Source organism: Penicillium mononematosum, assembly GCF_028829835.1.
Source record: "Penicillium mononematosum strain IBT 11891 chromosome Unknown utg000005l:1.0-9366267.0:1.0-9372171.0, whole genome shotgun sequence".
In the NCBI taxonomy this organism is placed as follows: domain Eukaryota; kingdom Fungi; phylum Ascomycota; class Eurotiomycetes; order Eurotiales; family Aspergillaceae; genus Penicillium; species Penicillium mononematosum.
The window spans coordinates 3,234,424-3,256,797 of NW_026643275.1; the positions used below are offsets into that span (position 1 = coordinate 3,234,424).

At 49.7% G+C, this 22,374-nt stretch overlaps 10 protein-coding genes across 10 annotated transcripts; 6 read left to right on the forward strand and 4 right to left on the reverse strand.

Annotated features, from left to right (window-relative positions):
* Positions 1 to 1,617: 1,617 nt before the first annotated feature.
* Positions 1,618 to 3,493, forward strand: rlmA (SRF-type transcription factor RlmA; the record flags this gene model as incomplete). Its single annotated transcript, XM_057296107.1, has 3 exons — positions 1,618 to 1,673; positions 1,732 to 1,888; positions 1,955 to 3,493. The coding sequence occupies 3 exons, from the start codon at positions 1,618 to 1,620 to the stop codon at positions 3,491 to 3,493; spliced, it is 1,752 nt and encodes a 583-aa protein (XP_057143989.1).
* A 680-nt stretch (positions 3,494 to 4,173) lies between these two features.
* Positions 4,174 to 4,761, forward strand: N7519_009335 (GFA family protein; the record flags this gene model as incomplete). The annotated part of the gene is made up of 4 exons (XM_057296108.1): positions 4,174 to 4,225; positions 4,281 to 4,327; positions 4,386 to 4,449; positions 4,511 to 4,761. 4 exons carry the CDS (start codon positions 4,174 to 4,176, stop codon positions 4,759 to 4,761), a joined length of 414 nt encoding a protein of 137 aa, XP_057143990.1.
* Positions 4,762 to 5,010: 249 nt separating this feature from the next.
* On the forward strand, positions 5,011 to 5,712 carry N7519_009336 (SIMPL domain-containing protein; the record flags this gene model as incomplete). Its single annotated transcript, XM_057296109.1, has 1 exon — positions 5,011 to 5,712. One exon carries the CDS (start codon positions 5,011 to 5,013, stop codon positions 5,710 to 5,712), a length of 702 nt encoding a protein of 233 aa, XP_057143991.1.
* A 605-nt stretch (positions 5,713 to 6,317) lies between these two features.
* Positions 6,318 to 7,610, forward strand: N7519_009337 (putative aminotransferase; the record flags this gene model as incomplete). The annotated part of the gene is made up of 1 exon (XM_057296110.1): positions 6,318 to 7,610. One exon carries the CDS (start codon positions 6,318 to 6,320, stop codon positions 7,608 to 7,610), a length of 1,293 nt encoding a protein of 430 aa, XP_057143992.1.
* Positions 7,611 to 7,685: 75 nt separating this feature from the next.
* Positions 7,686 to 11,273, reverse strand: N7519_009338 (uncharacterized protein; the record flags this gene model as incomplete). The annotated part of the gene is made up of 4 exons (XM_057296111.1): positions 7,686 to 8,648; positions 8,715 to 10,694; positions 10,747 to 10,943; positions 10,991 to 11,273. 4 exons carry the CDS (start codon positions 11,271 to 11,273, stop codon positions 7,686 to 7,688), a joined length of 3,423 nt encoding a protein of 1,140 aa, XP_057143993.1.
* Positions 11,274 to 11,832: 559 nt separating this feature from the next.
* On the forward strand, positions 11,833 to 12,505 carry N7519_009339 (zinc finger MYND domain-containing protein; the record flags this gene model as incomplete). The annotated part of the gene is made up of 2 exons (XM_057296112.1): positions 11,833 to 11,998; positions 12,036 to 12,505. The coding sequence occupies 2 exons, from the start codon at positions 11,833 to 11,835 to the stop codon at positions 12,503 to 12,505; spliced, it is 636 nt and encodes a 211-aa protein (XP_057143994.1).
* A 796-nt stretch (positions 12,506 to 13,301) lies between these two features.
* On the reverse strand, positions 13,302 to 14,296 carry met16 (phosphoadenylyl-sulfate reductase (thioredoxin); the record flags this gene model as incomplete). The annotated part of the gene is made up of 2 exons (XM_057296113.1): positions 13,302 to 14,047; positions 14,113 to 14,296. 2 exons carry the CDS (start codon positions 14,294 to 14,296, stop codon positions 13,302 to 13,304), a joined length of 930 nt encoding a protein of 309 aa, XP_057143995.1.
* Positions 14,297 to 15,273: 977 nt separating this feature from the next.
* On the forward strand, positions 15,274 to 16,819 carry N7519_009341 (phosphoserine phosphatase SerB; the record flags this gene model as incomplete). The annotated part of the gene is made up of 3 exons (XM_057296114.1): positions 15,274 to 16,098; positions 16,156 to 16,413; positions 16,474 to 16,819. 3 exons carry the CDS (start codon positions 15,274 to 15,276, stop codon positions 16,795 to 16,797), a joined length of 1,407 nt encoding a protein of 468 aa, XP_057143996.1. The 3' UTR covers positions 16,798 to 16,819.
* A 662-nt stretch (positions 16,820 to 17,481) lies between these two features.
* N7519_009342 (lipoate synthase) lies at positions 17,482 to 18,732 on the reverse strand (the record flags this gene model as incomplete). Its single annotated transcript, XM_057296115.1, has 1 exon — positions 17,482 to 18,732. One exon carries the CDS (start codon positions 18,730 to 18,732, stop codon positions 17,482 to 17,484), a length of 1,251 nt encoding a protein of 416 aa, XP_057143997.1.
* Positions 18,733 to 19,524: 792 nt separating this feature from the next.
* On the reverse strand, positions 19,525 to 21,690 carry N7519_009343 (uncharacterized protein; the record flags this gene model as incomplete). Its single annotated transcript, XM_057296116.1, has 3 exons — positions 19,525 to 20,517; positions 20,577 to 21,008; positions 21,061 to 21,690. 3 exons carry the CDS (start codon positions 21,688 to 21,690, stop codon positions 19,525 to 19,527), a joined length of 2,055 nt encoding a protein of 684 aa, XP_057143998.1.
* Between the last annotated feature and the right edge of the window lie 684 nt (positions 21,691 to 22,374).

Below are 22,374 nucleotides of genomic sequence, written 5' to 3' on the forward strand. Positions count from 1 at the left end.
GATATTCGGGGTCCGCTTTTTTCTTCCTTTTTTTTCCCTTCCCCTTTTTTGCTTCTGCTCAGTAGATTAGTAGACGTTTCAAATAGACAACAATGCAGATAACCGACACGGTAATTCGACCGAGTGAATAGTTAAAGCGTCTAGGCGTGTCCGGGATGTCCTGCAGCCCCGGTAACAGCAGGACAAAATAAAAGAAACCCTGTGGGATCTGTCTCGAACACAAGAAACAGAAAGAAAAAGACAAGAGAGAAAGGAAAGACGAAAGGAGAGTTGGGAGAGAAAGGGAAAAGGAAAACGAGGCGATTCACAGGCTCAGGGGTAAAACTAAACTTACCCGCAAGTCTCGACTCCGTTTGGATGCCCAGATGCCTCCACACAAAGAAAAAGATCTCAATTAATTTCTATAAAATTGGAAGAACTTGGACTTTGGATTCTGGGGAATTAAATGAATGATACCGACAATGGTCATCTCTCTGATCTGGGTTTGGGGGGATCCAAGGTTATGTATATGGGCTATAAGGCCTATTCTATTGGAGGAACTGTCATTCAGACGTGTCTATTATATTATTTCCTGCCCAACCTACAGGAACACGATGTAAAAGACATACTTGATGTATGGGTACTACCTACATATACATATCGGACGTTACTTTAACTTAATCTGAGCATTGTGGCTTTGAGATCGGATTATACAGATCCGACGGTTTACTCTTATAGGGACATAGGGTTGGGGATATCACGGGGACATGGTTAGGGATCAGATATAAACTACCCAGGTGGATAGCCTGGATAGCCTGGATATATAAATCTGACATGTCCCCTGTGGATCTCTAACCTCTATATTCAATAGCCTGAGCTTCCCCGGGTTGACATCATAGACCCATCCCACTGAACAGCTGAAAGAATACATATCAGAATAGCTTCAATAAGTCAATACCCAATAGGAGCTGGAGGGGACGGACTCCACTGTGACAAGCCACTGCAGGGACAAAAGACTAACTACAGTTAGTCCGTACTTTGTCAGTCCTACAGTATTGTACGGAGGAGTGGACACATGCTGAGACCAAAAGATAAATATAGAACGGCGCCAAAAACCCTGCTGACTCATCAAAGCAAATCTTCTCACCTGGGCATCCCAGGGCCCTCGTTCTATCTTTAGATCAATCAACCTTTCCTGCATCGTCAATCATCCAGCTCCCATCCATTTACTTCGTTTTGGCTTTGTCTTGTTCCTTTGTTTTGCCCTTGACATTCCCCATCTCCTCGGGTTCACTTCTTTTTGAACTCTGGGGGGTCTTCATTGTTTTCGAGTCGCGTCCAGCCCCCGCCCCCTCAAGTATCTACACAAGGTTTCCTATCTTGAAACACATTGGTTTCTGGTTCCGGTTTCCTTTGTTGACTAGTCTCTCCATCAGATCTTCTCGTGAACAGACGAAGATTCTCCACATATACCCGTGTGCCACCGTGTGGCTAGGATCGCCATCGCGTCGATTCTGTATCCTGGGTAATTAAACTTAATCGCGCGACGTATCTCGCAAGTCGCTCCGCGGCTTGCTGTACCTTTTATTTTTCATTCTTGCTATCGGTGCGCAATTGGTGCGCCCGTAGCCATTCATCATGGGTCGGAGAAAGATCGAGATCAAGGCCATCAAAGATGACCGCAACCGCTCAGTGTAAGTCAATCATCCCAGTCGTGTATTCTAGTCGCTGATCAAGCTTCTTCTCCTATAGCACATTCCTGAAACGAAAGGGAGGTCTGTTCAAGAAGGCGCATGAGCTTGCTGTCCTTTGCTCGGTTGACGTCGCTGTCATTATTTTTGGCCACAACAAGAAACTATACGAGTACTCATCATGCGACATGCATGATGCTCTTGGTCGCTATCAATATGTGGGTAGAATTTTCTTCGATTCATTCCGAAAACCTCTAACTCATGATTTTCTTTTTTTTTTTCAGTTTGGCCCTCCCCACGAGCACAAAGGACCGGAAGATTTTGCGGGCAAGCGAGATGACGATGATGAGGAAGACGAGGCCTCGCCGGCTCCCGAGGACATCCAAGCAGTTCAACAGAACCACCCCGCCATTCCCCCCCACCTCCAAAACCAGCCCGCCTTCCAGCACATGAATCATGCACCCTCCGCGTCACCCCCGATCCATCATGCTATGACACGTCATGGCACCCCGCAACCGCAAGGCACTTCGCGTCCCTCTTCCAGGAATCATATCCGCCGAGTCAGTTCAAATCTAGGTCCCCAGCAACACGGTACACCTCCGCCGCCGCCACCTGCCCCCCAGAATGGCGGGTTTACGTACATGGGTAATCCGTCCATGTATAACCCGAACGTTCATGCGATGAACCAGCAACCTCGACCGGCACAGTTTGCACACTATGGACACCCACCGGGACAACATCAAGGGACGCCTCCTATGCACCCGCACGGTTTACCACAGCAAATGCCACCACAACACCAGGGCCAACAGCATTTCCAACACGGCCACCCGGTAGGAATGCCTCCCGGGCCCCACCAACATGTGCAGCAGGCATATATGCAGGAACATGGAAGAAATTCTATGCCTCCAGGGTTCGCACCTGATCACCAAGAACGGCCTGCCTCGGAGCATCCCCAGGATGATTCGGTGATGAAAGCAGAGCACAGCCAGTCGCCACCCCAAATAAAGTCGTTGTCGAAATCACGGAGTATTTTCACACCTATTGATGATCGAGGATCGGTGCTCGCCCGCCATTTTGGAGCCGGAGCCGGATCATATGAATCTCACAATAACCATTCTCTCAAGGTCGAAGCACCACAAGCTTCGATTGCTTCCAAATCAATGCCTGTCAGAGCCGCGACGGAGGCTCCTCGTGCAGGGTCAATTGCTTCGACGCCAAAAATCAAACCGCCATCCCGAACTAACAGTGGGCCGTTGCCATCAAAACGACCGCAGTTGAAGGTGCAGATCCCTAGCGAAACCTCCGATGCTGGCAGTGCCACGGCCGACTCGTCGCGCGATTCCGCTGTGAATAAGAACTCCCCGCCTGCGAAAGGAAATGTCGAAAATGGCCCGCCGGGCGTAGTTTTACCCCCTCCTTCGCCATCCGCCGGTGCAATATTGAGTGCGGGAGCCCAAGGGCCTCCAAATCCGTTCGCCCGACCGCCTCCTCCCGTTGCCGCAACTCGAAACGACTCTTACGGCAGCAATAGCGGAAATGCAAACAATGGGAATAACTCAAATAACATCGAAACGCCCATATCTGCCCTGCCAAGCCGCTTTGTATCCGATGCACTCCTCCCGTCACCTTCCAGCTTCTTCCCCGAATGGGGCTTTGGCCGGTCAGGCCCTGACTCCAACATGCTGCCCAGTCCCCTCACCTTCCCGACTCCGGCAGTACAAAGCGGTCCTAGCTTTTCTCGAGAAGACGATCAAGACAAGAAGAGAAAAAGCCCAGACAGTGGATCCGCAGGGGAAGGTGCACATAAAAAGCCGAAAACCTGATAATGCTTGGCTTCCTCTTGGGGAATTGTCCCCAAACTGTAAAGTGCTGGCATTTTGATTAAGAGACTGTCCTTGTGGACACATACAATCTCATTTTCTTGTCAATACCCCATACCTCCTTTTACCCGGGCATTTGAATGTCTCCATTTCTAGTTCGATCAAGCTTCGCCGTTATGTATCCTCTCTATACCCCGGTTATTGTCATTCCTTCATTCCTTCATTTCTGTCAATTTTCCTTTCTTATTTCTGACGTTTCTCACGTGGATCTTGAAGTGATATACAGCAGCGTTGTCTTGTGTCAACTTTTACCTTCATTTTATTTCTTATCTCTTGATTTAATGTCGCGTTTTGGTAGAGACCTGGCGTTGGGTCTGGACTGCTTTTGATTCTTGGATGTATATAAAGCAGGTTCTTGTTTCTAGGAATGATGCCAATCTTTTTTCCCCTGCCTATCCGATTCTTTCCTATTCTTTCCAGGCTATTAAGCCCGTAAACTTTCCATCTATCTGATTCGACTAAACCCCCCCACTTCGGTGTTCGACCAAACACCGATCCCCTGGGCCGATGAGGACCCGCTCTCTCCAAAGATATAAATATCGAAAGACTTGACCCCCGCTTTTGTACTTTGATTCCACCAAGGTATCTCTTCACACATACTATATACTATATATATTCTCAAAATGACTCTCACGGGAAGCTGCATGTGTGGCGGTATTACTTACGCCGTCGAAGGTATCTATCAACTTTGAATCTATCGAACACCCTTCCAATGCTAACAAAATACTAGCTGACACATATCTGTCCGCCCTGTGCTACTGCACTGATTGCCAGAAGGTGAAATCAAAGACTTCTACATATATGAACCCCGAAAATAATTTCTAATACCAAATAGTGGACTGGTGGTGCATTTACCTCCAACGCAGTCGTTCCCCGCGCCAGCTTCAAATTGACAAAGGGTAAATCTACTCCCACAATCAACTCCTTACATACAGCTTTCTAATTCACTCTTCTATACAGGTACCCCCAATACCTACGATGTAGTTGGCAACAGCGGAAAGATCAATAAGCACTCCTTCTGCCCGACCTGCGGTTCAGGTCTCTACACAGAGCTGGAGGTCATGCCCGACAACACTGTTATCAAGGCCGGAACCCTCGACGGCGGCGAGGCGAATCTTAAAGGAAAGATTGATGTCGAGTTCTATGTTAAGGACCGTCCAACCTACCTTGCTGCGGTGGAGGGCGCTAAGCAGGAGCCAATGTTTGGTTGAGGGATCTTTTCAGATGATCATTTAAGGAAGACTGGTAAAAACGAGGTTTATATTCGAGAATAAATTCAAACAAACATTTATATACCTCGCTTCAGACTCACTTGAAACTCACCACAAGAGTTCCCAATGTTTGCTCCACCATCTTTATGTCCTGAGGACTATTTAAACCCCCAATCCCTCATTCTACCCTCATCCTCATCCTCATCCCCATCCCCATCCTCTTCATTCCTAATGGAACAATCATCAACCATGTCTTCCCTCAACATCACCCTACGAGGCCACTTCACGGCAACTCGCTCCCCAGAACAAGCCATGGTCCACCTCACCATAGAATCAACAGGCGAGTCCGAAGCGGCAGTCACACAAGAAGTAACCTCGACCAGCAACGATCTCCTTGCAAGCCTAGAGACCCTCCGTCCGATAGAAGAAGACGGTACAACCTCCTCCACCGCGGTATCAAGCATTTCCGCTAGTAAGATGTACCTCACAACGAAGAACCGCAATGCATACGACTCGATGGAAAACGTCTCCGATAGTCCGCGCATCTACGACGCCGTCATCACGATCTACGTCGTCTTCTGTGACTTCAACGAACTGCATAAGTTCATTCAGAAGGTCGATGGCTATCCCAGTGCCAGATTGAATAATGTCGTCTGGTACCTCACTGATGCTACCAAGGGTGATATTGGTGCGGAGTCGCGGAAGAAGGCTGTGCGAGATGCTGTTACCAAGGCGAATCAGTATGCGGAGGCTGTTGGTTTTGAGGATGTTACTCCGATCGATATTAGGGAGATTGATGAGTCTTTGAATCCTTCGGCTCTGTCGCAGAAGCCTACTTATCGTCATCCTAGTGGGGTTAGCTTGACGCCTCAGGATATTGTGCTCAATTGTTGTGTGCAGGTTGTTTTTGAGACTTCTTGTGATCTTGGATCTGGGACTAGGGCTGAGTGAGTAGTTTCTTTAGGTTTCGGCGTTTGATGGATGGAGGATGGAGGGGATGGAGAATGGTGAGAACCTATGCTTACAGGTGGAATGGGCTTTTTGAATTTGAATTTGGTTATTCTGCGCTTTGTTTTCAAGTTGAAATCTCACTCGCAATATTAGTGTATTTTTTCTAAACTGCCACGTTCCTCAAATAAAAATGTATAGATCTTTATAGTCCAGTTCCAGTGTTCGGCCTTTGATGTGGGGATATCTTCACGAAGCTTGGCACTTGACGTCAAGAAAGGAAAAAAAGGCCATTGGAAGTGGGTTGGATAAGAAATTGCTGAGATATTAAAAGCCGAATGCAAAGACTTGATACGTCGTTGTGAACATCAACATCGACTAGGCTGAAATGCCCTGATATCTTTTACCAGTCACCGCCCACGCCCTTCGGGTACTCATCTTCTCTCCACTTGGAGATACTCAACACTTGCCATTTGCGATAGCCGATAGTAGCCGACCCTGCGGATGTTTAAAGGACTTCCTTCGCTACCAACTTGCTCCCAAACCATTCTCTGCACTCTCCCTTTGCTCTAGTTTTCCACCCGTGAAAACTTTTCAAGACCTCCAAAATGACTCACTCGGTCCTCTCCCGGCGTGCACAAGATGTCGTCGATGCCGGATCCGAGAATCCAATGTGGGACGTGATGAAGGATACATGGCACGCATCGACAAACCCCAACGGCTACGTCAATGTAGGCGTAGCAGAAAATACCCTGATGCATGACGAGCTCTTAAAATTCATCAACAAGAAGCTCGAGCTACCAGCAAAGTATCTCACATACAACGACGGCGGAGGCGGCTCTTCCAGATTAAAGGCCGCCATCGCTGCCTTCTTGAACCACAACCTGAAGCCAGTGATACCTCTCGAGCCGAGCCATATCATGGCGACCAACGGTGTCTCGTCTGCGGTTGAGCATGTTGCGTGGTCATTCGCTGATCCCGGAGAGGGGATTCTTCTAGGAAGACCGTACTACGGCATGTTCATTCCGGATATGTCGTTGCGTACGGGAAGTTCTGTGGTTCCGGTTAGTTTTGGGGAACTCGATCCTCTCAGCCTCGAGGGCGTCAATAAGTACGAAGAAGCATTGCTGGAATTTCACCGTACCACCGGGAAGAAAGTCAAGGCTTTGATGCTTGCTCATCCTCATAATCCGCTCGGACGCTGCTATTCCAGAGAAGTGCTCGTTAAGTTGATGCGGCTCTGTCAGAAATACCAGGTCCATTTCATCAGTGATGAAATCTATGCGCTCTCAATCTTTGAGAATACCGTTGATGAACATCCACCACCTGTCAAGTTCGAATCGGCCCTCTCTATCGATTTGACTGGAATTATCGACCCGCGTTTGGTTCATGTCCTTTGGGGTATGAGTAAAGACTTTGGCGCAAACGGTATCAGACTCGGTGTCATTATTTCCCAAGCCAACCGGGATGTCCATATGGCGTTGACGGGCCCATCGCTTTATTCTTATGCTTCTGGAATCACGGATCACTTGACTGCTCTCATACTTGAAGACTTTGACTTCACCACCCGGTATATTAAGCAAAATCAGAAGCTGCTGTCAGAGTCCTATGCATACACGGCGAATTACCTGAAAGAGCACGGGATTGAATATGCAACGGGGTGCAACGCTGCATTCTTCGTCTGGATGAACCTGGGAAAGAAATACCGCGAGCTTCACCCGGAGGATGAGTGCGAGAATGTCGGGGAACGAATCATGCAGCGCCTTTTGCAAAAGAAGGTCTTTTTGGCCAGCGGCTTCCTTTTCGGGTCTGAGAAAGATGGGTGGTTCCGAATTGTGTTCACACAGGGCCATGACTATTTGAGCGTGGCTTTAGAAAGGATAAACGCAGCACTTGAATAGAATAGTCCCATGCCATCATTACAAAACAATCATGCATTAGTTTGGATTATTGGGCTTGCTGATTCGCGTGCTAGATCAAACCTTGGCACCTCTCTTAGCTAGCATTTCTATAATCTCGGTGTGACCTGCTTCAGTTGCCGCATTGAGCGCCGTGCCATAAAGTTCCCCTTTCAAGGTGACGTCGGCCCCACATCTGAGGAGCATTGAAACAATTTCTCGATGATCTTGCCGCGCAGCCGCGTGAAGCGCTGTGTTTCCCCGCTGGTCTGGGAAATTGACATCAGCTCCGTGCTTGAGTAATTCTTCGACAGCGCCTTGATGACCATAGAATGATGCCACCTGGATTGGTGAGCTACCATCTTGTGTGCCTCTGGTGTTCGGATTGGCTCCATGCGCTAGGAGTAATTCGACGATATTTTGCCAGCCCCGTCCAGATGCCATCTGTAGTGCAGTGCCGTATTTTTGGTTATTATAGTCGGTGTCAGCACCTTTCTTTAGCAGATCAATGACAATATCTGGATGGTTGAGAGTAGATGCTGCGAGGAGCGCCGAGCCATATCCTTTATTTCCGATGATGTTGACGTTGGCCCCATTCTCGAGTAGGATTTTGACGACTTTCGGGTGGCCTGAGCGACACGCCCTGTACAGCGCTGTTCCGTGCCATTTGTGATTATAGTTGATGTCTGCACCTCTCTCCAGGATGCTGAGGACAATATCTGGGTTGCCGAGATGCGAGGCTATGTAAAGCGCTGTACCGTGATGTTCACCTATGATGTTGACGTCGGCGCCCTTTTCGAGGAGGATTGGAACAATGTCCTGGTGACCGTAGACCAGAGCTGTAAAGAGAGCCGTGGCGTGCAGTTTGTGATAGGAGTTGACATTGGCACCTTTATCTAATAGTAGCGTGACGACATCTGACTTGCCTCCGAGGCATGCCGCTGAAAGTGCCGATCTTGAAGATTTCAGTGCCAGCGTTGAAGACTTGTCTTCGGTGTTGACATCAATGTGTTCCTCTGTCAAGATATTCTCGACCACTTGCTTCAATCCAAAGTAACTTGCCAAAGACAAATCGGTCATGTGATGAAAGAGTGGGAACCTACTTACCGGAGTCCATCCAGAGGCTGTTACCCACACCCATGCCTGATGGCGGTTACAAAGTGTACGCGCATCCTTTAGGGACTGGTCAATGTCTGTGGGCCCCTGTGATAGAAAGTGTGACGGCCAATGATCGGCGGCGTAGCAGAAAAACGGAGGCAGTTGCTTCAACGTAACGTGGTTTGGGTCATTTAGGTCATAATCATCGTCATCCCAAAAGTCAGCGTCTTTAACGGAGGCGCGAAGATCAGGGAGCATCAAGAACTTGAAACAAGCTCTTGATATGGTTCTGGATGATTTAGACATGCTCAAGCGTCCTTCCCATGTACCCCGACCTGAAGGGTCAATGAGGAACTCTCTTGCCGTTTGATGAATGAAGAACAACTTTGAATCGTGTACGCTTATGAAGAGGCCACTTAAGCCTTTGACAATACTTTCGAAATTGTTTTTAGGCCATAGATCGTTCTCCAAGGCTGAGTGCGACGTGAAATCTTCTTCTGCCAAAGCCAATGTCAAGGCAACGTTAGCCTCGTCAAGAGTAAGAGGCCGTGCCGCAGCAAGGATGATCTCAAGAAGATGTTGGGTTTCTTCTTGGCATCTGCTTCTGCCCAGGATCTTTTCATACGCTTCGGATAACTTTGATGGGATATTGTTCAACAGCTTTTCGATGCTGGACCGCTTACCGTGGCGGCTTGGGTCCTCTTTGATCGTTTCGAAGATGACATAAAGCCATAAGTAGGTGCGGTTTTCCATGGTTTTAAGGCGTTTAGAGATTTCCAGCTGATCATCAGCGGTGAAGTTGCCTATGGTCTGGCTCACATGATCGTCAATTACCAGGTCGATCTCCCGTGTGATGGCGACAGACTTCTTATCGCCGTCAAAATGCAGATACTCTGTCGTGGAGAACCCACCAAAATTTCTTTCGATCTCAGGGTATGGTCGACTGGTTATAAGGAAGCTCAGTTTCGAAGATAATGCCGAAGAGCCCTGTGGCTGGCAATAGAAGTCTTTAAGTTTGCTGATCAATTGCAACCTGCTTTGTTGCTCGCATTCATCCAGAGCATCGAGAATGCAAACAATTTCTCCAGCGTGAGGGCTCTTGGCACAATCAAGAAGGATATTCCATAGTCCAGATAAGTTCCTTATAAGAGACTTGCCGTAATTTTTGTGAGCAGGCAGAGCTAGCTTGATCAGGGCACCACTAGGGTCGCGACTAAAAAGCTGGTGGAGTACTGCACATAGAGCATTGACGCTATACATGCGGTCTTCGTAGCCATCTTTAAAGAAGAAGTGACAAACGGTCGAGGTTGTAACGTTCAAGGATAGTCGGCGTTCGTCAATAAGCGCTCGCGACAAAATCGATTTTCCACATCCAGGCCCAGCAGAGAGCCACAAAAGCCCAGACGTGTTGCTATCGCGCCATTTGCAGAACTTTTCATCGTTGAAGAACCATTCGCACGTGCCTTGAACTCTGAGACGGTTGAAATCTTTGTAGCCTTCATAATCAGAAGCTAGATCGTGTAGGAGATCTTTTTCCGCCTTGTCTTCGTAGTTCCCCTGAGTTTGTCTTTGGGTCTCATCGAGGACTTGGCGGATCTCCTTGAGAATAGCACTTGACTCTTGAATTTCACGTAGTTGACGACCCCAGCGCTCTCGAATCTCGTTCTCGTTGTCGTGCGAGATCAGGCTGCTGCGAGCCTCTGATAAAGCTTCAATCTCACTCGCCTTCTCAGCCCAGTCATTCTCACCCGCCACGTTCTGCCATCCCCGTGAAAGTTGGGTCTTTGAAAGATGGCATATAGCGCGGGCTTGATATTCAATGATGTAAGAATAGAGCTTGGCCAAAGGCTCGATGAGGTTTTCGTAATGGTGCCGGTGGGAAGAAGACAGGTAAGTCTCTTCGAAAATCGCCCAATAGACTTGAACATCGCTTATCGAGTTGAAGCCCTTCAGCATAGCTACATCCGGTGTGGCAGCACTTGTCAGTAGCTAAAGATACATGTATAAGCATGCAATTCAAAGCAAAAGACATCGAACTCACAGGAAGAAGGATAGAAACACTGGACCAGGCAAGCGCCGCATATGGTTGGGTGCTCACTGCACGTTTGACAACAGGATCAGCCCATAAGAGAACTTTCGCTAGTCTCTCGGCTTGCTTTCGGATAATGACATTATTACCCAGGAGAGGAAGCCGCCATTGTTTCTTCTCTCGTTCTCCCAGTAGCTGCTTCACGACATCTTCGACAAACTCCGAGCTTGAAATATGAATTTCGGTGGTGGGTTACCTTGTATATAGGCCAGGTGGCTCGCGTAGTCTGTCATCAACTCTGGCTCTCGATTCTCAACTACTTCGTAGGCACTAGTCCATATGTCGATGTCCTGGGTCGCGCTTGTGGACGGCGCGGGCGGGGGACCCGCAGAGGGCGAGATAGATGCTGCAGCTTGCCCAGCTTGTAACTGTGCGGCACACACAGCGGTCGGGGAAGGACTGGAAGCCACCACGGAAGGGCCTGTAGCTTGCTCTGAGAGACTGGAGGCAGGTATTGAATTTGTAGAAGGCGCGATCATCTCTGGCCCTACAGGCGGAGAAGGAGCGACCGCGCTGTTCCCTTGGGATCATCGCTACTTGCCTTTCGGCGTCTGAATCTCGGAAGCCACTTCATGTTAACCGAAACAGTCGTACCAGAATCTGAGCAATCGCTGGTAGAAATAGGGACAGAGGTGGGATGAAGCAGTTGTGTCCTAAGCTAGAACTATTTTAGGCATTGGCCGTAGTAGAGGTAAGATGTGAGAATAAGTGGCCTATACTCAATCAGCACGTCGATATTCCCAGCCCCATCTTTGGGCGCCCAATGATTGGCGTAGGACTAGCGCTTGACATGTACCCCTCCATTCGACGATGCAACCACATTGGGACAAGCAATTTTCAAGGCATTTTTACTGGCTTTACAGTGAGAGATGCTATTAAGAGGAAAGAAGGAGTATGGAATATTATGAAAGAAAGCATTTCGTCCGCGGGGGCGCCAAGCTTTTCGACCCGTGGATCGTCCAAGGCTAATTGAACGTGACAACGTGGGAAAACTCGGAAAATCCAAAACATCATCTCCTTCCTTTTTCAACCACAACAATGGCAAGTGTTACTGCCTCGCAATTACGGAGCTTCAATTCTCTCCAGCGTCTGGAGCGGGATGCGTTCGGGAAACGCAACCACTACCATTTCGCCGTGAAGGCTCTTCCCGGAGTCCCAAGTGAAGCAGTATTCTTTGCGAATCCATACAACAAACACCATGAGTGTGAGGGCCGGTCCCGAATCTCACCCCCTCTCGCCAGATGAGCAGGCCAGGATTATTGTACCTTTGCTACTGGAGGCATTCGTCAACCGATTCGACGAGCCAGGCCTAATTCCCCAGATGGGAAGCAACATGGAACCATTCGCGCCGTTTACTTGGAGCACCACCGATGAGAGCCTTGCGAAGGCTGTGTCTCGTAGGTGCCAGGAAATTGGCATCAGACGCGATCTGTGTGATGTTGGCGTCACTACCGCCGAAGAGCTTCGCAGTGCCGAGGCGTGCTGGACGAAGTGGAGCATGGCCTTGGTGGAAGCAATGGCTATGTTTGATCTCCCAGATGACGGTGTCGAAAATGTTGAGATGAGCTGTGGGAATTGTGGGTTTACTCCGTCCATGGATAAACCGCTGCATCCGTGTTCTCAGTGCTTGCAAGTCTCATATTGCTCGAGGGAGTGTCAAACCGCAAACAGTGAGGCTCACCTCCGGGAATGTGCGCCTGAAATTGATTGATTTTGGGGGCTCCTTGGTCCTTTTTCTCTTCATATGCCTCTACGATCAATTCTGTTGATACCCTATGTGGCGCTTTCAAAGAAACTTATCTCATGGCTCTTGTTTTTGTTTTGCTTTACTTCAATACAATAAAGCCTGGATGTGTCTGCAGCCCGGCCTTTAATGAACTACAAATTTCGATTCCACAGCTCCGTTTAGTCGTTCGACATATTGATCACACTAGATTGACTCAATCACACAGTAATCAGCAAATCTTTGGACTTCGAACTCCGAGAAATAGATAATAGATCCGTGATAATAATTTGTTTTCTACCTTATCGTACGATACAAATCTGCTAGACGTTTAAAAGATAAAATACTCTTCACTCATGATTCAAGTATCCGTCTTGTGGGTCAAAGTTAATATCTGAGGCCTGAGGATTGGAGGAAAATAGGGTTGGTCCCGCACGTGACCGTCACTTCTATCACAAATCAAAGACACAACGGATTTTGGGGCTAGTATTACAACAAATTTACATATATGAAAATGGAGGGTGAAGATTAGAATATAAAATAGTCGTGTTTATTTCATTCATCGTATGAATATCATTATCATGCCTCAAACAATTCCCATAGTGGGACCTGAGAACTAAACTCCAACCCCTGTGCAGGGAGGACGTATGTTGTAAATGCGAAGAGTACTTTTTGTACCGTCTCTTGGTAGAAGGAAAGCCGCTGAAAAAAACAGAAAAGAAAACAGATAGGTATCACAAAGGAACGCCGAGAGGTATGCAGTGGAAGGAGTCAAAAGGAAATATCAGACAACAGGCGTCAACTGGGTATGCAAGGCCTGTGAGAGGGCCTCCTCTTGACGCTTGCGCTCCATCTCCATCAAGTACTGGGCATACTTGGACCGAGGGTTGTGAATGCCACACTCGGTCTTCTGCTGTCCCTTCCAACGACCAGAGCGCTCGTCCTCTCCCTCAGCAACGGGCTGGGTAGAGTGCCAGTCACCAATGCTCTTATAACCACGGTCAAGGAGCTCGTTGTAGGGCACATCGTTCTCTTTGACGTACTGCTTGACCTGGTCAAAGGACCAGTTGGCCATTGGGTTGATCTTGATGAGGCCGGCCTCGTCGACTTCAATGATGTCAAGGTCACCACGTTTGCCTCCTTGGCTGCGGCGGCGACCAGTGAGAACGGCGTGGACATTCATCTCACGGTAGGCACGTTGAGCGGGCTCAACCTTGGCCACCCAGTCGTAGAGTTGGTCGTCGACTTCCCAGAGCTTAGCGCCGTACTTGGCTTCGAATTCGGCAGTGGTTTCGACGCCAGCGGGCTTGTAGATGTGCACATTGTTGTTAGGGTACCTGCGGCGCACACGGTCTACCAGGGACATTGTCTCATCGAAGTGATAGAGAGTGTCGAGGAAGACGAGGTCGACCATCTGGGGACGAGGCACCTCCAGCTTCGACAGCATGTCCAATGTAACAAGACCTGTAAGACCAAAGGCAGTGGTCTGGAAGAGATGAGGAAGCGAAGTAATGCACCATCTCAAGATCTCTATAAGGAGGAGTCAGATAAAAGGGGCTTCGGAAAGAGGGGTCGTTATGGGTATTAATACGAACCTTGAGGCTCAAGGAATTGCAACTGGCGGTTGAGGAACTGAAGATGGGGCTTGGTGAAAACAATCTCGGGAACATAGTCCTCGCTAGAGCCAGAACCAGCACTGACATAGCCCGACTCAGTCATGTTATCGTGATTGTCAACGCCCTCCATCTCGGAGGAGTAGTTGGGCATCTTGGCCGGCATAATGTAAAGTAGTATTGCACAGAAATAACGTTGACGAAGAGAAGGAGATGATTGAATAAAGGATTCGCTGAAGAGACAGAGTGGGAGTATGAAGAACAAAGTCACAGATGACAATGGGGGCAAGAATATAAGGACAGTAGAGGCAATCACATCATCCGGAGATCCGTCCCTAGCATACTCTTCATCCGATATTCTTCATTTCAAAGACTCAACGATGCAATTGGTCAGTTGCCAGAGTGGGGAATGAAAACCACCCAAGCACGCCATCCGAGAGCGATTGCGTGCTCGAACGGTTTTACCTCACCGCCTTCCTAATGCGAAGATCAGGGTCCATCTCAAGAAAGCGGTAGGACCACTGGAAGCGTTGTACGGAGTAGACTCGGACCGGCAGAATATCAAAGCCGATTCTGCCCATGTTCTTGCGAGAGAATGGCGTAGAATGGTCATTTAGGGTAGCTTATCGATTCCAACCCTGGAAGGTTACCCCCCCCGGATGTTGGTAATTGACGCTGACCAACCCAGTCGATGATAAATATCTCCGATTATAGGAGTAGTCTTCCAAGATTTGGATCCATATCTCCTAAATCATATAATGTTAGCAGGTTTCTTAATCACCAATAAACCGGGGCATACCTACCATCCTGATTATCGTATTATGTATTCCGTACATATACTGGATAATGTACTATACCCATGAATAGAATGACCTGACTCTGAAGTCATGGTGGATCTGGATGAGGTACTAATCCTCAAACTAAGCTCATCTAAACCTGGAGGTGGTCCATCTCTTGTGACCTCACTCCCTCTGTCAATTCTGCCAGGCGGTCACACATGAGGGGGGGAAGCCAACGTCACGTGTATCGTTGTGGGACCGAGTCCCACGTGCCGATCGGCGTCGTTTTTGATCTTCGGAAATGTGGGATCTCTCTAAATAGTGTCAACTCGCAAATAACTGTTTACCCCTTCACTAGTAGTGCATGATGGCAGAGTCTACCCGCACCACGAGGCCGTCCCTCGGCCAAATGCGCAGCAGTTCATTCCTGCAGGACCATCAGCAGTACAAGCCGATGGCTCCAATCAATCCAATCAGTCAAACCATCGGCGAGGTTCTGGCTAACCAGACAGAAGATCAACTGGTACTTAACTCGAATCCAATCAAGCCAGACCCGGAGAGAGTCACCGATAGCGGCATCATTCACAGCATTTTCAACCACCAAGCAAATCCTCTTCCAACCGGCACATCGCAAATCGTCGCGACCATCTACTACAAATCTAACAACCCCGTTCACCCCCACTACCATCCCGACTCAGGGCCCCAGAATGTCCCTGGCGACAAGATCCCAGCTCCTAAGGTGCCCGAAGGCTCTGCCCCGACAGAAGACATGGATAAATTCCCACGGGAGCCGCCTGCCCCAGAGCCCGAGCCACTGGATCACCTATACGGGCCATACGTCTCTCAGCTGTGCTTGACCAACTTCCTTCAGATCTTGGAAACCCTCCCCACGCCCTACCAGCGCATGAACACCTCGCACCGCTGTCTTGACCGCGACGAACACCCCCGCGTCGTGGAGGTCACATTTTCTCCCCCGCCAAACCCGGAATATCTCTCATTCCCAGATCTGCGCAAGCATGAGAGCATCTGGCGCTTTGAGCGCGAGTGGAATGTCGAGGTTGTCCTGCAAAAGGAGAGCGTCTTCCGTCGTCACAAGCGCTTGGCTGTGTTCGACATGGACAGCACATTGATTGACAACGAGTGCATCGATGAAATTGCCAAGTTCATCGGTGTTGAGAAGGAGGTTTCCGTAAGTTCTTCTTGTCAAGGCTTCAAGTCTCTACGTCAGTGACTAACATTGATGTAGGAAATCACTGAACGCGCTATGAACGGCGAACTAGACTTCACCGCATCACTAAAGGAACGTGTCGGTCTTCTCAACGGCGTCTCCGCAGATGTATTCGAGAAGCTCAAGTCCGTCCTCAAAATCGCCAAGGGCGCTCGTGAGCTCTGCCGCGCATTGAAGGCTCTGGGCTACAAGATCGCAGTAGTGAGCGGCGGGTTCCAGCCCCTCGCCGAGTGGCTCGCCGGACAGCTCGGTATCGATATTGCCATTGCCAACCACGTAAGCCTCTCCTGTTTTCTCTTACTATTTTCATTTCATCCGATCTGACCTTTCATCCAGCTCGAAATCGACGAGGCCACCCAGACCCTGACCGGGAAATTGGTGCCGTCCTACCCCATCGTCGACGCCGCGCACAAGCGCACTCTCCTCAAGTCCATCGCCGCCGAGAACGGCATCCCCCTCTCGCAAACAATGGCCGTCGGCGATGGCGCCAACGATCTCCTGATGCTCCACGCTGCAGGCCTCGGCGTCGCCTGGCGCGCTAAGTCCAAGGTCCAGTTGGAAGCTCCCGTCCGCATCAACGGCGAGAGCCTTGTCGATGTCCTCTACCTTCTCGGCATGGACAACGAGGACATCGCGGAGTTAATCTCCGATGTGCAATAAGTCCTTGAGTAGTTAAACGGGCAACGTGCCATTTCCAGCGAAGTATACCCATGTACGCTGGCGAGTCTTGCCCTTTGATCTAACCTTTTTGGATAATTATACCCCTCGAAGAGTCTAGCCTCAAACGCCGCCAACAGCTGGCTGCGGGGCTTGACTTGAAGTTTGCTTGTGTTGAAGAGTTGTGGAGTTTATGTCGGTCTTTACCTTTAGCAGAGTCGGTGGTTGTGACGGATAGGACGTAGTACGGAGTATGGAATCATTGTATAGCGTGTGGCTTTCGTCCCTGTTGATACTTGCGGCGGGTTCCTTTTGCATTGAGGGCGGATGTGGTGGATTGGGGAATGGAGCAGGCTCAGACCATAATCTATGACATTTTGAGATTTGATATAAGGAGAGCAGCACTGAGTTGATTTCCAGTGCAGCTTGAAATTAGGAACAGATAGAAATAGGCCACGAGACTTCTCCAATGGTGATACAATGTACATTCCTGTGCTGAAATGTTAGACTGTTGAAATTGACAAAACCAGCGAAAATCCCCTTTATGAAACCCCCAAAACCGACAGCCCAGAAAGATGCAAGAAAGATAGCGCCAGGAGGGTGAATGACATGTGCATGTGGTCAGAACATAAGGAAACAGGTTTATTTAGGTAGTTGAATCGGATTTTTGTTCAAACGCAAGACATTTCACCGGGTAGCCTCGTCAGTGGTAGCAGCGCTCTGATCGACAGTACGCTCAGCGGTGCCAGAGCCAGCGCGGCGCTTCTTGAGAACATTCTCAATGAAGGCCTCGCCAGCCTTGTAACTGCTCCGCACCAAGGGGCCCGAAGCACAGTACAAGAAGCCCATATCAAGGGCACGTTGGCGCCACAGCTCGAAACGATCAGGGGTCACGTATTCATGAACAGCCATGTGGCGCTTTGTAGGCCGCATGTATTGGCCGAAGGTCACGACATCGACGTTGACAGCGCGGAGCTGACGCAGAGCATCCCAGAGCTGCTCATCCGTCTCGCCGAGACCGAGCATGAGCGAAGTCTTCGTAACAAGTTCCGGAACAGCTTTCTTCGCAGAATCGAGCACACGAATAGACTGCTGGAACGTGGCGCGACGATCACGGACAAAGGGCGTAAGCTCCTCAACAGTCTCAACATTGTGCGCATAGACGTCCAGTCCAGACCGCGCAACCAATGCCGCCATCTCCGTGTCACCGCGGAAGTCACCCGTCAAACACTCGACGAGCATACTCGGCTTCTTCTGCTTGATCTTGATAACTGTCTCGGCGAAATGGCGCGCACCGCCGTCCACCAGATCGTCACGGTCCACACTCGTCAGCACCACGTACCCCAAGCTCCAGCGGGAAATGGCCTCGGCGGTGTTCTCGGGTTCGTGCGGGTCGAGCGGAGGAGGAGCGCGAGATGTCTTGACGCTGCAGAAGCGGCACCCGCGCGTGCAGGTATCGCCCATTAACATGATTGTCGCTGTGGCAGAGGACTTGTCGCTGCCGCCCCAGCAGTCGGAGATGTTGGGACACCGGGCCTCCTCGCAGACGGTGTGCAGGTTCAATCCTCTCAAGTCCTTCTTTAGGCGCTGGTAGTTCTTTGAGTCTGGGATGGGAGTCTTCAGCCATTCGGGCAAACGAGTCATTTCCTTCTTGCGGCCGGCGGGGCCGACAAGCGCGGTCTTAAGGGCGTAGGCTTCGGATGGGTCGAGAGGTTCATCTTGACCTCCTGAGACAAAGTCTGAGAATGAGGGTCCTGCATTCAGCTTATCCTGGAACTTGGTTGCTCTCCGCCGTGTGGTTCCTGGTGTGTTCGTGGCGGATGAGGAGTCTGTTGTGGCGTAGCTTCGGCAGCCGATGGGAGCAATTACTGTCGAGGATGGGGATATGGTAGTTCTGAAAGACGACAGGCGTCGTAGACTTCTTGTTGGAGCTGCCATGATGTGTGAGTGTATGTTATGTGAATCAGAAAGCCGAACTGGAGTTTGTCTGGGCAATGGATCCCGCGGAAAAGTATGACTAATCAGTTTCGCCGCAACATCGGGCGGGAAAGTATGTCCACCATTGTATCCATGGGCAATGAGGCAATGATATGATGTTCAAAGTTGTAATAATGCTTAGAATACTATGAGAAAGCAACCTGCTTATCCGGACTCATTGCTTGACGTTAGATCCAAGATAACGACTACAATGCCTTTTTATATGTCTTTTGCCCTTGTCAGTTCTATAGAAAGATCAAAAGGCGCTAGAAAGCATAAATCTTACAGCCGAGTTTTCTATGCATGGCCAGGGATTTGGAATACTGGTTGATTATGCCATTATTATTATGGTTGCTATGCTATTGAAACACTGCCTATAGATGATTGATCCCCAACGCACAAAATTTACCAAAGCAAGTTCCAAAGACCGCGCGATGCAAGGGTATGAAAAAAAAAGCAAAGGAAAAAGCACAAAGAGAGCAGAAAGAGAAGAGGGAGACAGTAGTTAGATGGAAAGAGAGCATGGACAAACACATAGGAGAAAGAGAACTCAATGATTAGAGCGAGTAATGGTAGGGAGACAGACGGATATGAAAGGAGACAAGGATAGACGGTAAGAAAGAATTTTGGAGAAGAGAGTGGAGGAAAGAATTCCAGGGGAAAGGAGAGATTGAAACGAAGGATAGACTTCAGTCAGGTATAGCTAGAGAATAGGATTAATGAAGGCAAGGAAATGTTGGATGCAAGGAGTGATCAATGCGAAGCCTTGGTTTCGAGCACTTGGGCGAGAACTTCAACGGCAGATTTCAAAGTAGGGCCTGATCGGCCGCAGATGGCGAATAGGAGGTTGTCCACAATTCGTTCGAGGTGTGTCTGGAGCTCCGCGCTGCGAGAGCTGAAAAGGGGGTCCTTGGGCTTGCTGGCAGACCCGGGTGGAAGCTGGATCCCCAGCGTATTGTATGCTTTTTTCGGAACACCGTCAATGGTGTATGCGTCTTTGCGCGGAGAGGGCGTCGGCTTGGTTCGGCAGGTGGTTGATAGAGAAAGGAGGTAGTTTCTAGCGAGGAGGGCAGCACATAGACCGTCGAGGAGGTTCTCCGTGACATCGGGGAATATAGTGCGGAAGGGCTTAATGATGGCCTTCTCGTCGTTCTTGCGAAGGAATACCATAACAGGGGATGCGAGGCGGAGCATATGCCGAGGGAAATCTTTGACAGAGTGGTCGAGCTCATCTAGGGTCCATTCATGATCGTCCAGCGTCCAGTCATGGTGCAATATCCGTGGCTTTTCATCTTCCTGTTCCGATATGGGAGACTTTCGTCCTGGTGCGTGAGTTGTTGGTGGGGATGATGCCTTTGGGCTCACGCTGCCCGATCTGATTTCAGGTTGTGGGCTAATCTCGCGGTCTCCCTGCGCGGATTCAGGCTTCTCGCAGATGACGGTTGATCCGACACTGTCCGAAGAGGTCAATGACCCTGGATCGGTATAGGCATCGTCGTCATCATCGACTTTGCTACCATCAAAGCTATCAAAGGAATAGCCGGAGTCGCGAGTTCCGTAACCACTATCAGACATATCAAGAGGAGTGTCCGGGCTAAATGCGGATACTTCCTCTTGACGCTGATCCGGCGTCGTCGGTACGGTGTTTGGCAGCAAGCATGGCGGTGGAAGCAGTGGAGGCGATGGTGATGATTGTCGAGCGATATCGACAAGTTTCGGTTTTGTCTTGCTAGCGACGACGAATCTCTATATTGGGGTTAGTTTTATTTCAATGGCAACTCAGAGTAACGAATTGACCGACTTACCACAGGTTCTTCGAGGGCCTTTGCCCCCGGGATGATGTCCAGTTTTGGCATTGGAGGGTCGTTCTCAACAATCTGGAACTTCCGCCGATTGGTGAACTCTTTTGTAGATGTTTTTTCGTCATCCACCTTGTCAACCGGGACACCTTGCAGCCATCTTTCACAGTATGAGAAGTTGCTGGGCACCCAGCTAGCTTCACTCGAGACTGTCGCAGTCCGAGGACGTTGGGGTCTAGGTGAGCTCCCGGGAATAAGAACTGTCTCACTACTCTCTGGCTTCGGAGATGCTTGAGAAGATGCAGCCTTCTTCGGAGATTGGGGTCTTGACTCTTGTGCATTGCCAGACTCACACTGGCGTACGAACTCTGAGTGAGCTTCATGAACATTCATGACATCTGTTCGTGGTTGATTCTTCCAGTCTGGGGGGGCGGTACGCTGTGTATTGTATCTTTTCCCCAATTTCAAGTGTTGCGGCCTTGGTAGAAACTTCCGGTTGAGTACCAGGCTCATCCTTCTCATCCCTCCCGTCACTTGATCGAACAGATTCATCGGAGGACTGTGAATCAAAGTAAGATAACTCAGGACCCGTGCTTGCGGGGCGTGATTCTGATATAGGCGGGCTGGGTAGAAGGCCGAAAGCCTCCAAGCTGCCGCAAGTCAGGTTTTGGTCTGAGCGCCATGTTCGTAATGTGTGGTCCGCCGGCGCTTTTGACGGCCTCCTTGTCTTTTCAGGAAAGTTGGGGGGAGGGCCTTCCAGGGACGCCGGGGATGTCGGAAGCATTAATTGAAATGGTTCTTTCATCCTCCGAACCGAGCGAAAAGGTGACATGCAAGCTGGACCCCGATCTGTGGGGCGCCGTGATGCTGAGGTCGAAAAGTCATGCGACTCTATGCGTGGCATCACTGGTGACGGTACAAATGATAGTGACGGCATCTGTCTACTTCGCCTTCGGGGTACATAGGTGGGAGACCATCGGCGGGGTGATGGAATAGGCTCGGCCATTGCCATCACATCGTGGCTCATCGACGACGAGTTTGAGCCCTGGTTTCTTATATGTGTTTGGATCTGGGCCGGAAAACATGCATGGCTAGGTATGTCTGTTGCACCGGAGTCCATATTGGACAATGGTATCCGCGGCTGAAAGTAAGAATCCTGGCCTGAAATGTCGAAGAAAAAAAGCAAAGCGTGTTGCACAAGAGTAACCCAGATGAGATTGCAATCCAGCTTGTTTATTGTTGAAGTTTGAAGTCAAAACAAACCGACCTCAGTCCCTGCAGGGGCTCGATATGTCCTTATACAGCGACTGTGGCGCTAGTCAGCTAATTTAAGGTGGGGATGGTCATCAGGCTCAAGTGCACATCCCTTGACAGGACAACAACCCTGCCATGAAAGACGGAAAATGTTCAACGGGTCGATTCCCCCTTCGAGCGCGAAAAGAGGGTCCGTCGCCTGGCACGAACACTTCACTTGAAGTCAGATTCTACTAGGCACGGGCCAATGTAATAATAGTGGGAATGAGGTCGCGTCGTCCTTGCATTCCAAAGAAGATGAGAAACCGGGACAACGACGGGCAGCAATTGGCTCGAGATCTCAATCTTTCGTCCTGCAGGAGCCCGTCAACGTGGAGAGACCCATTCGGTGCTTCAACTCGTCATAGCTAGGTTCCGACTGGGTACTTGGAATGAGACATTGGGATGCAAGAGGGGGGGAGAAGGGAGCCATGGCGAATCAGACCCTTGAGAAAGGGCAACAGGATCAGCCAGAGGGTGTATTAAAGCGGGTCTTCATTGAATCTTGTGT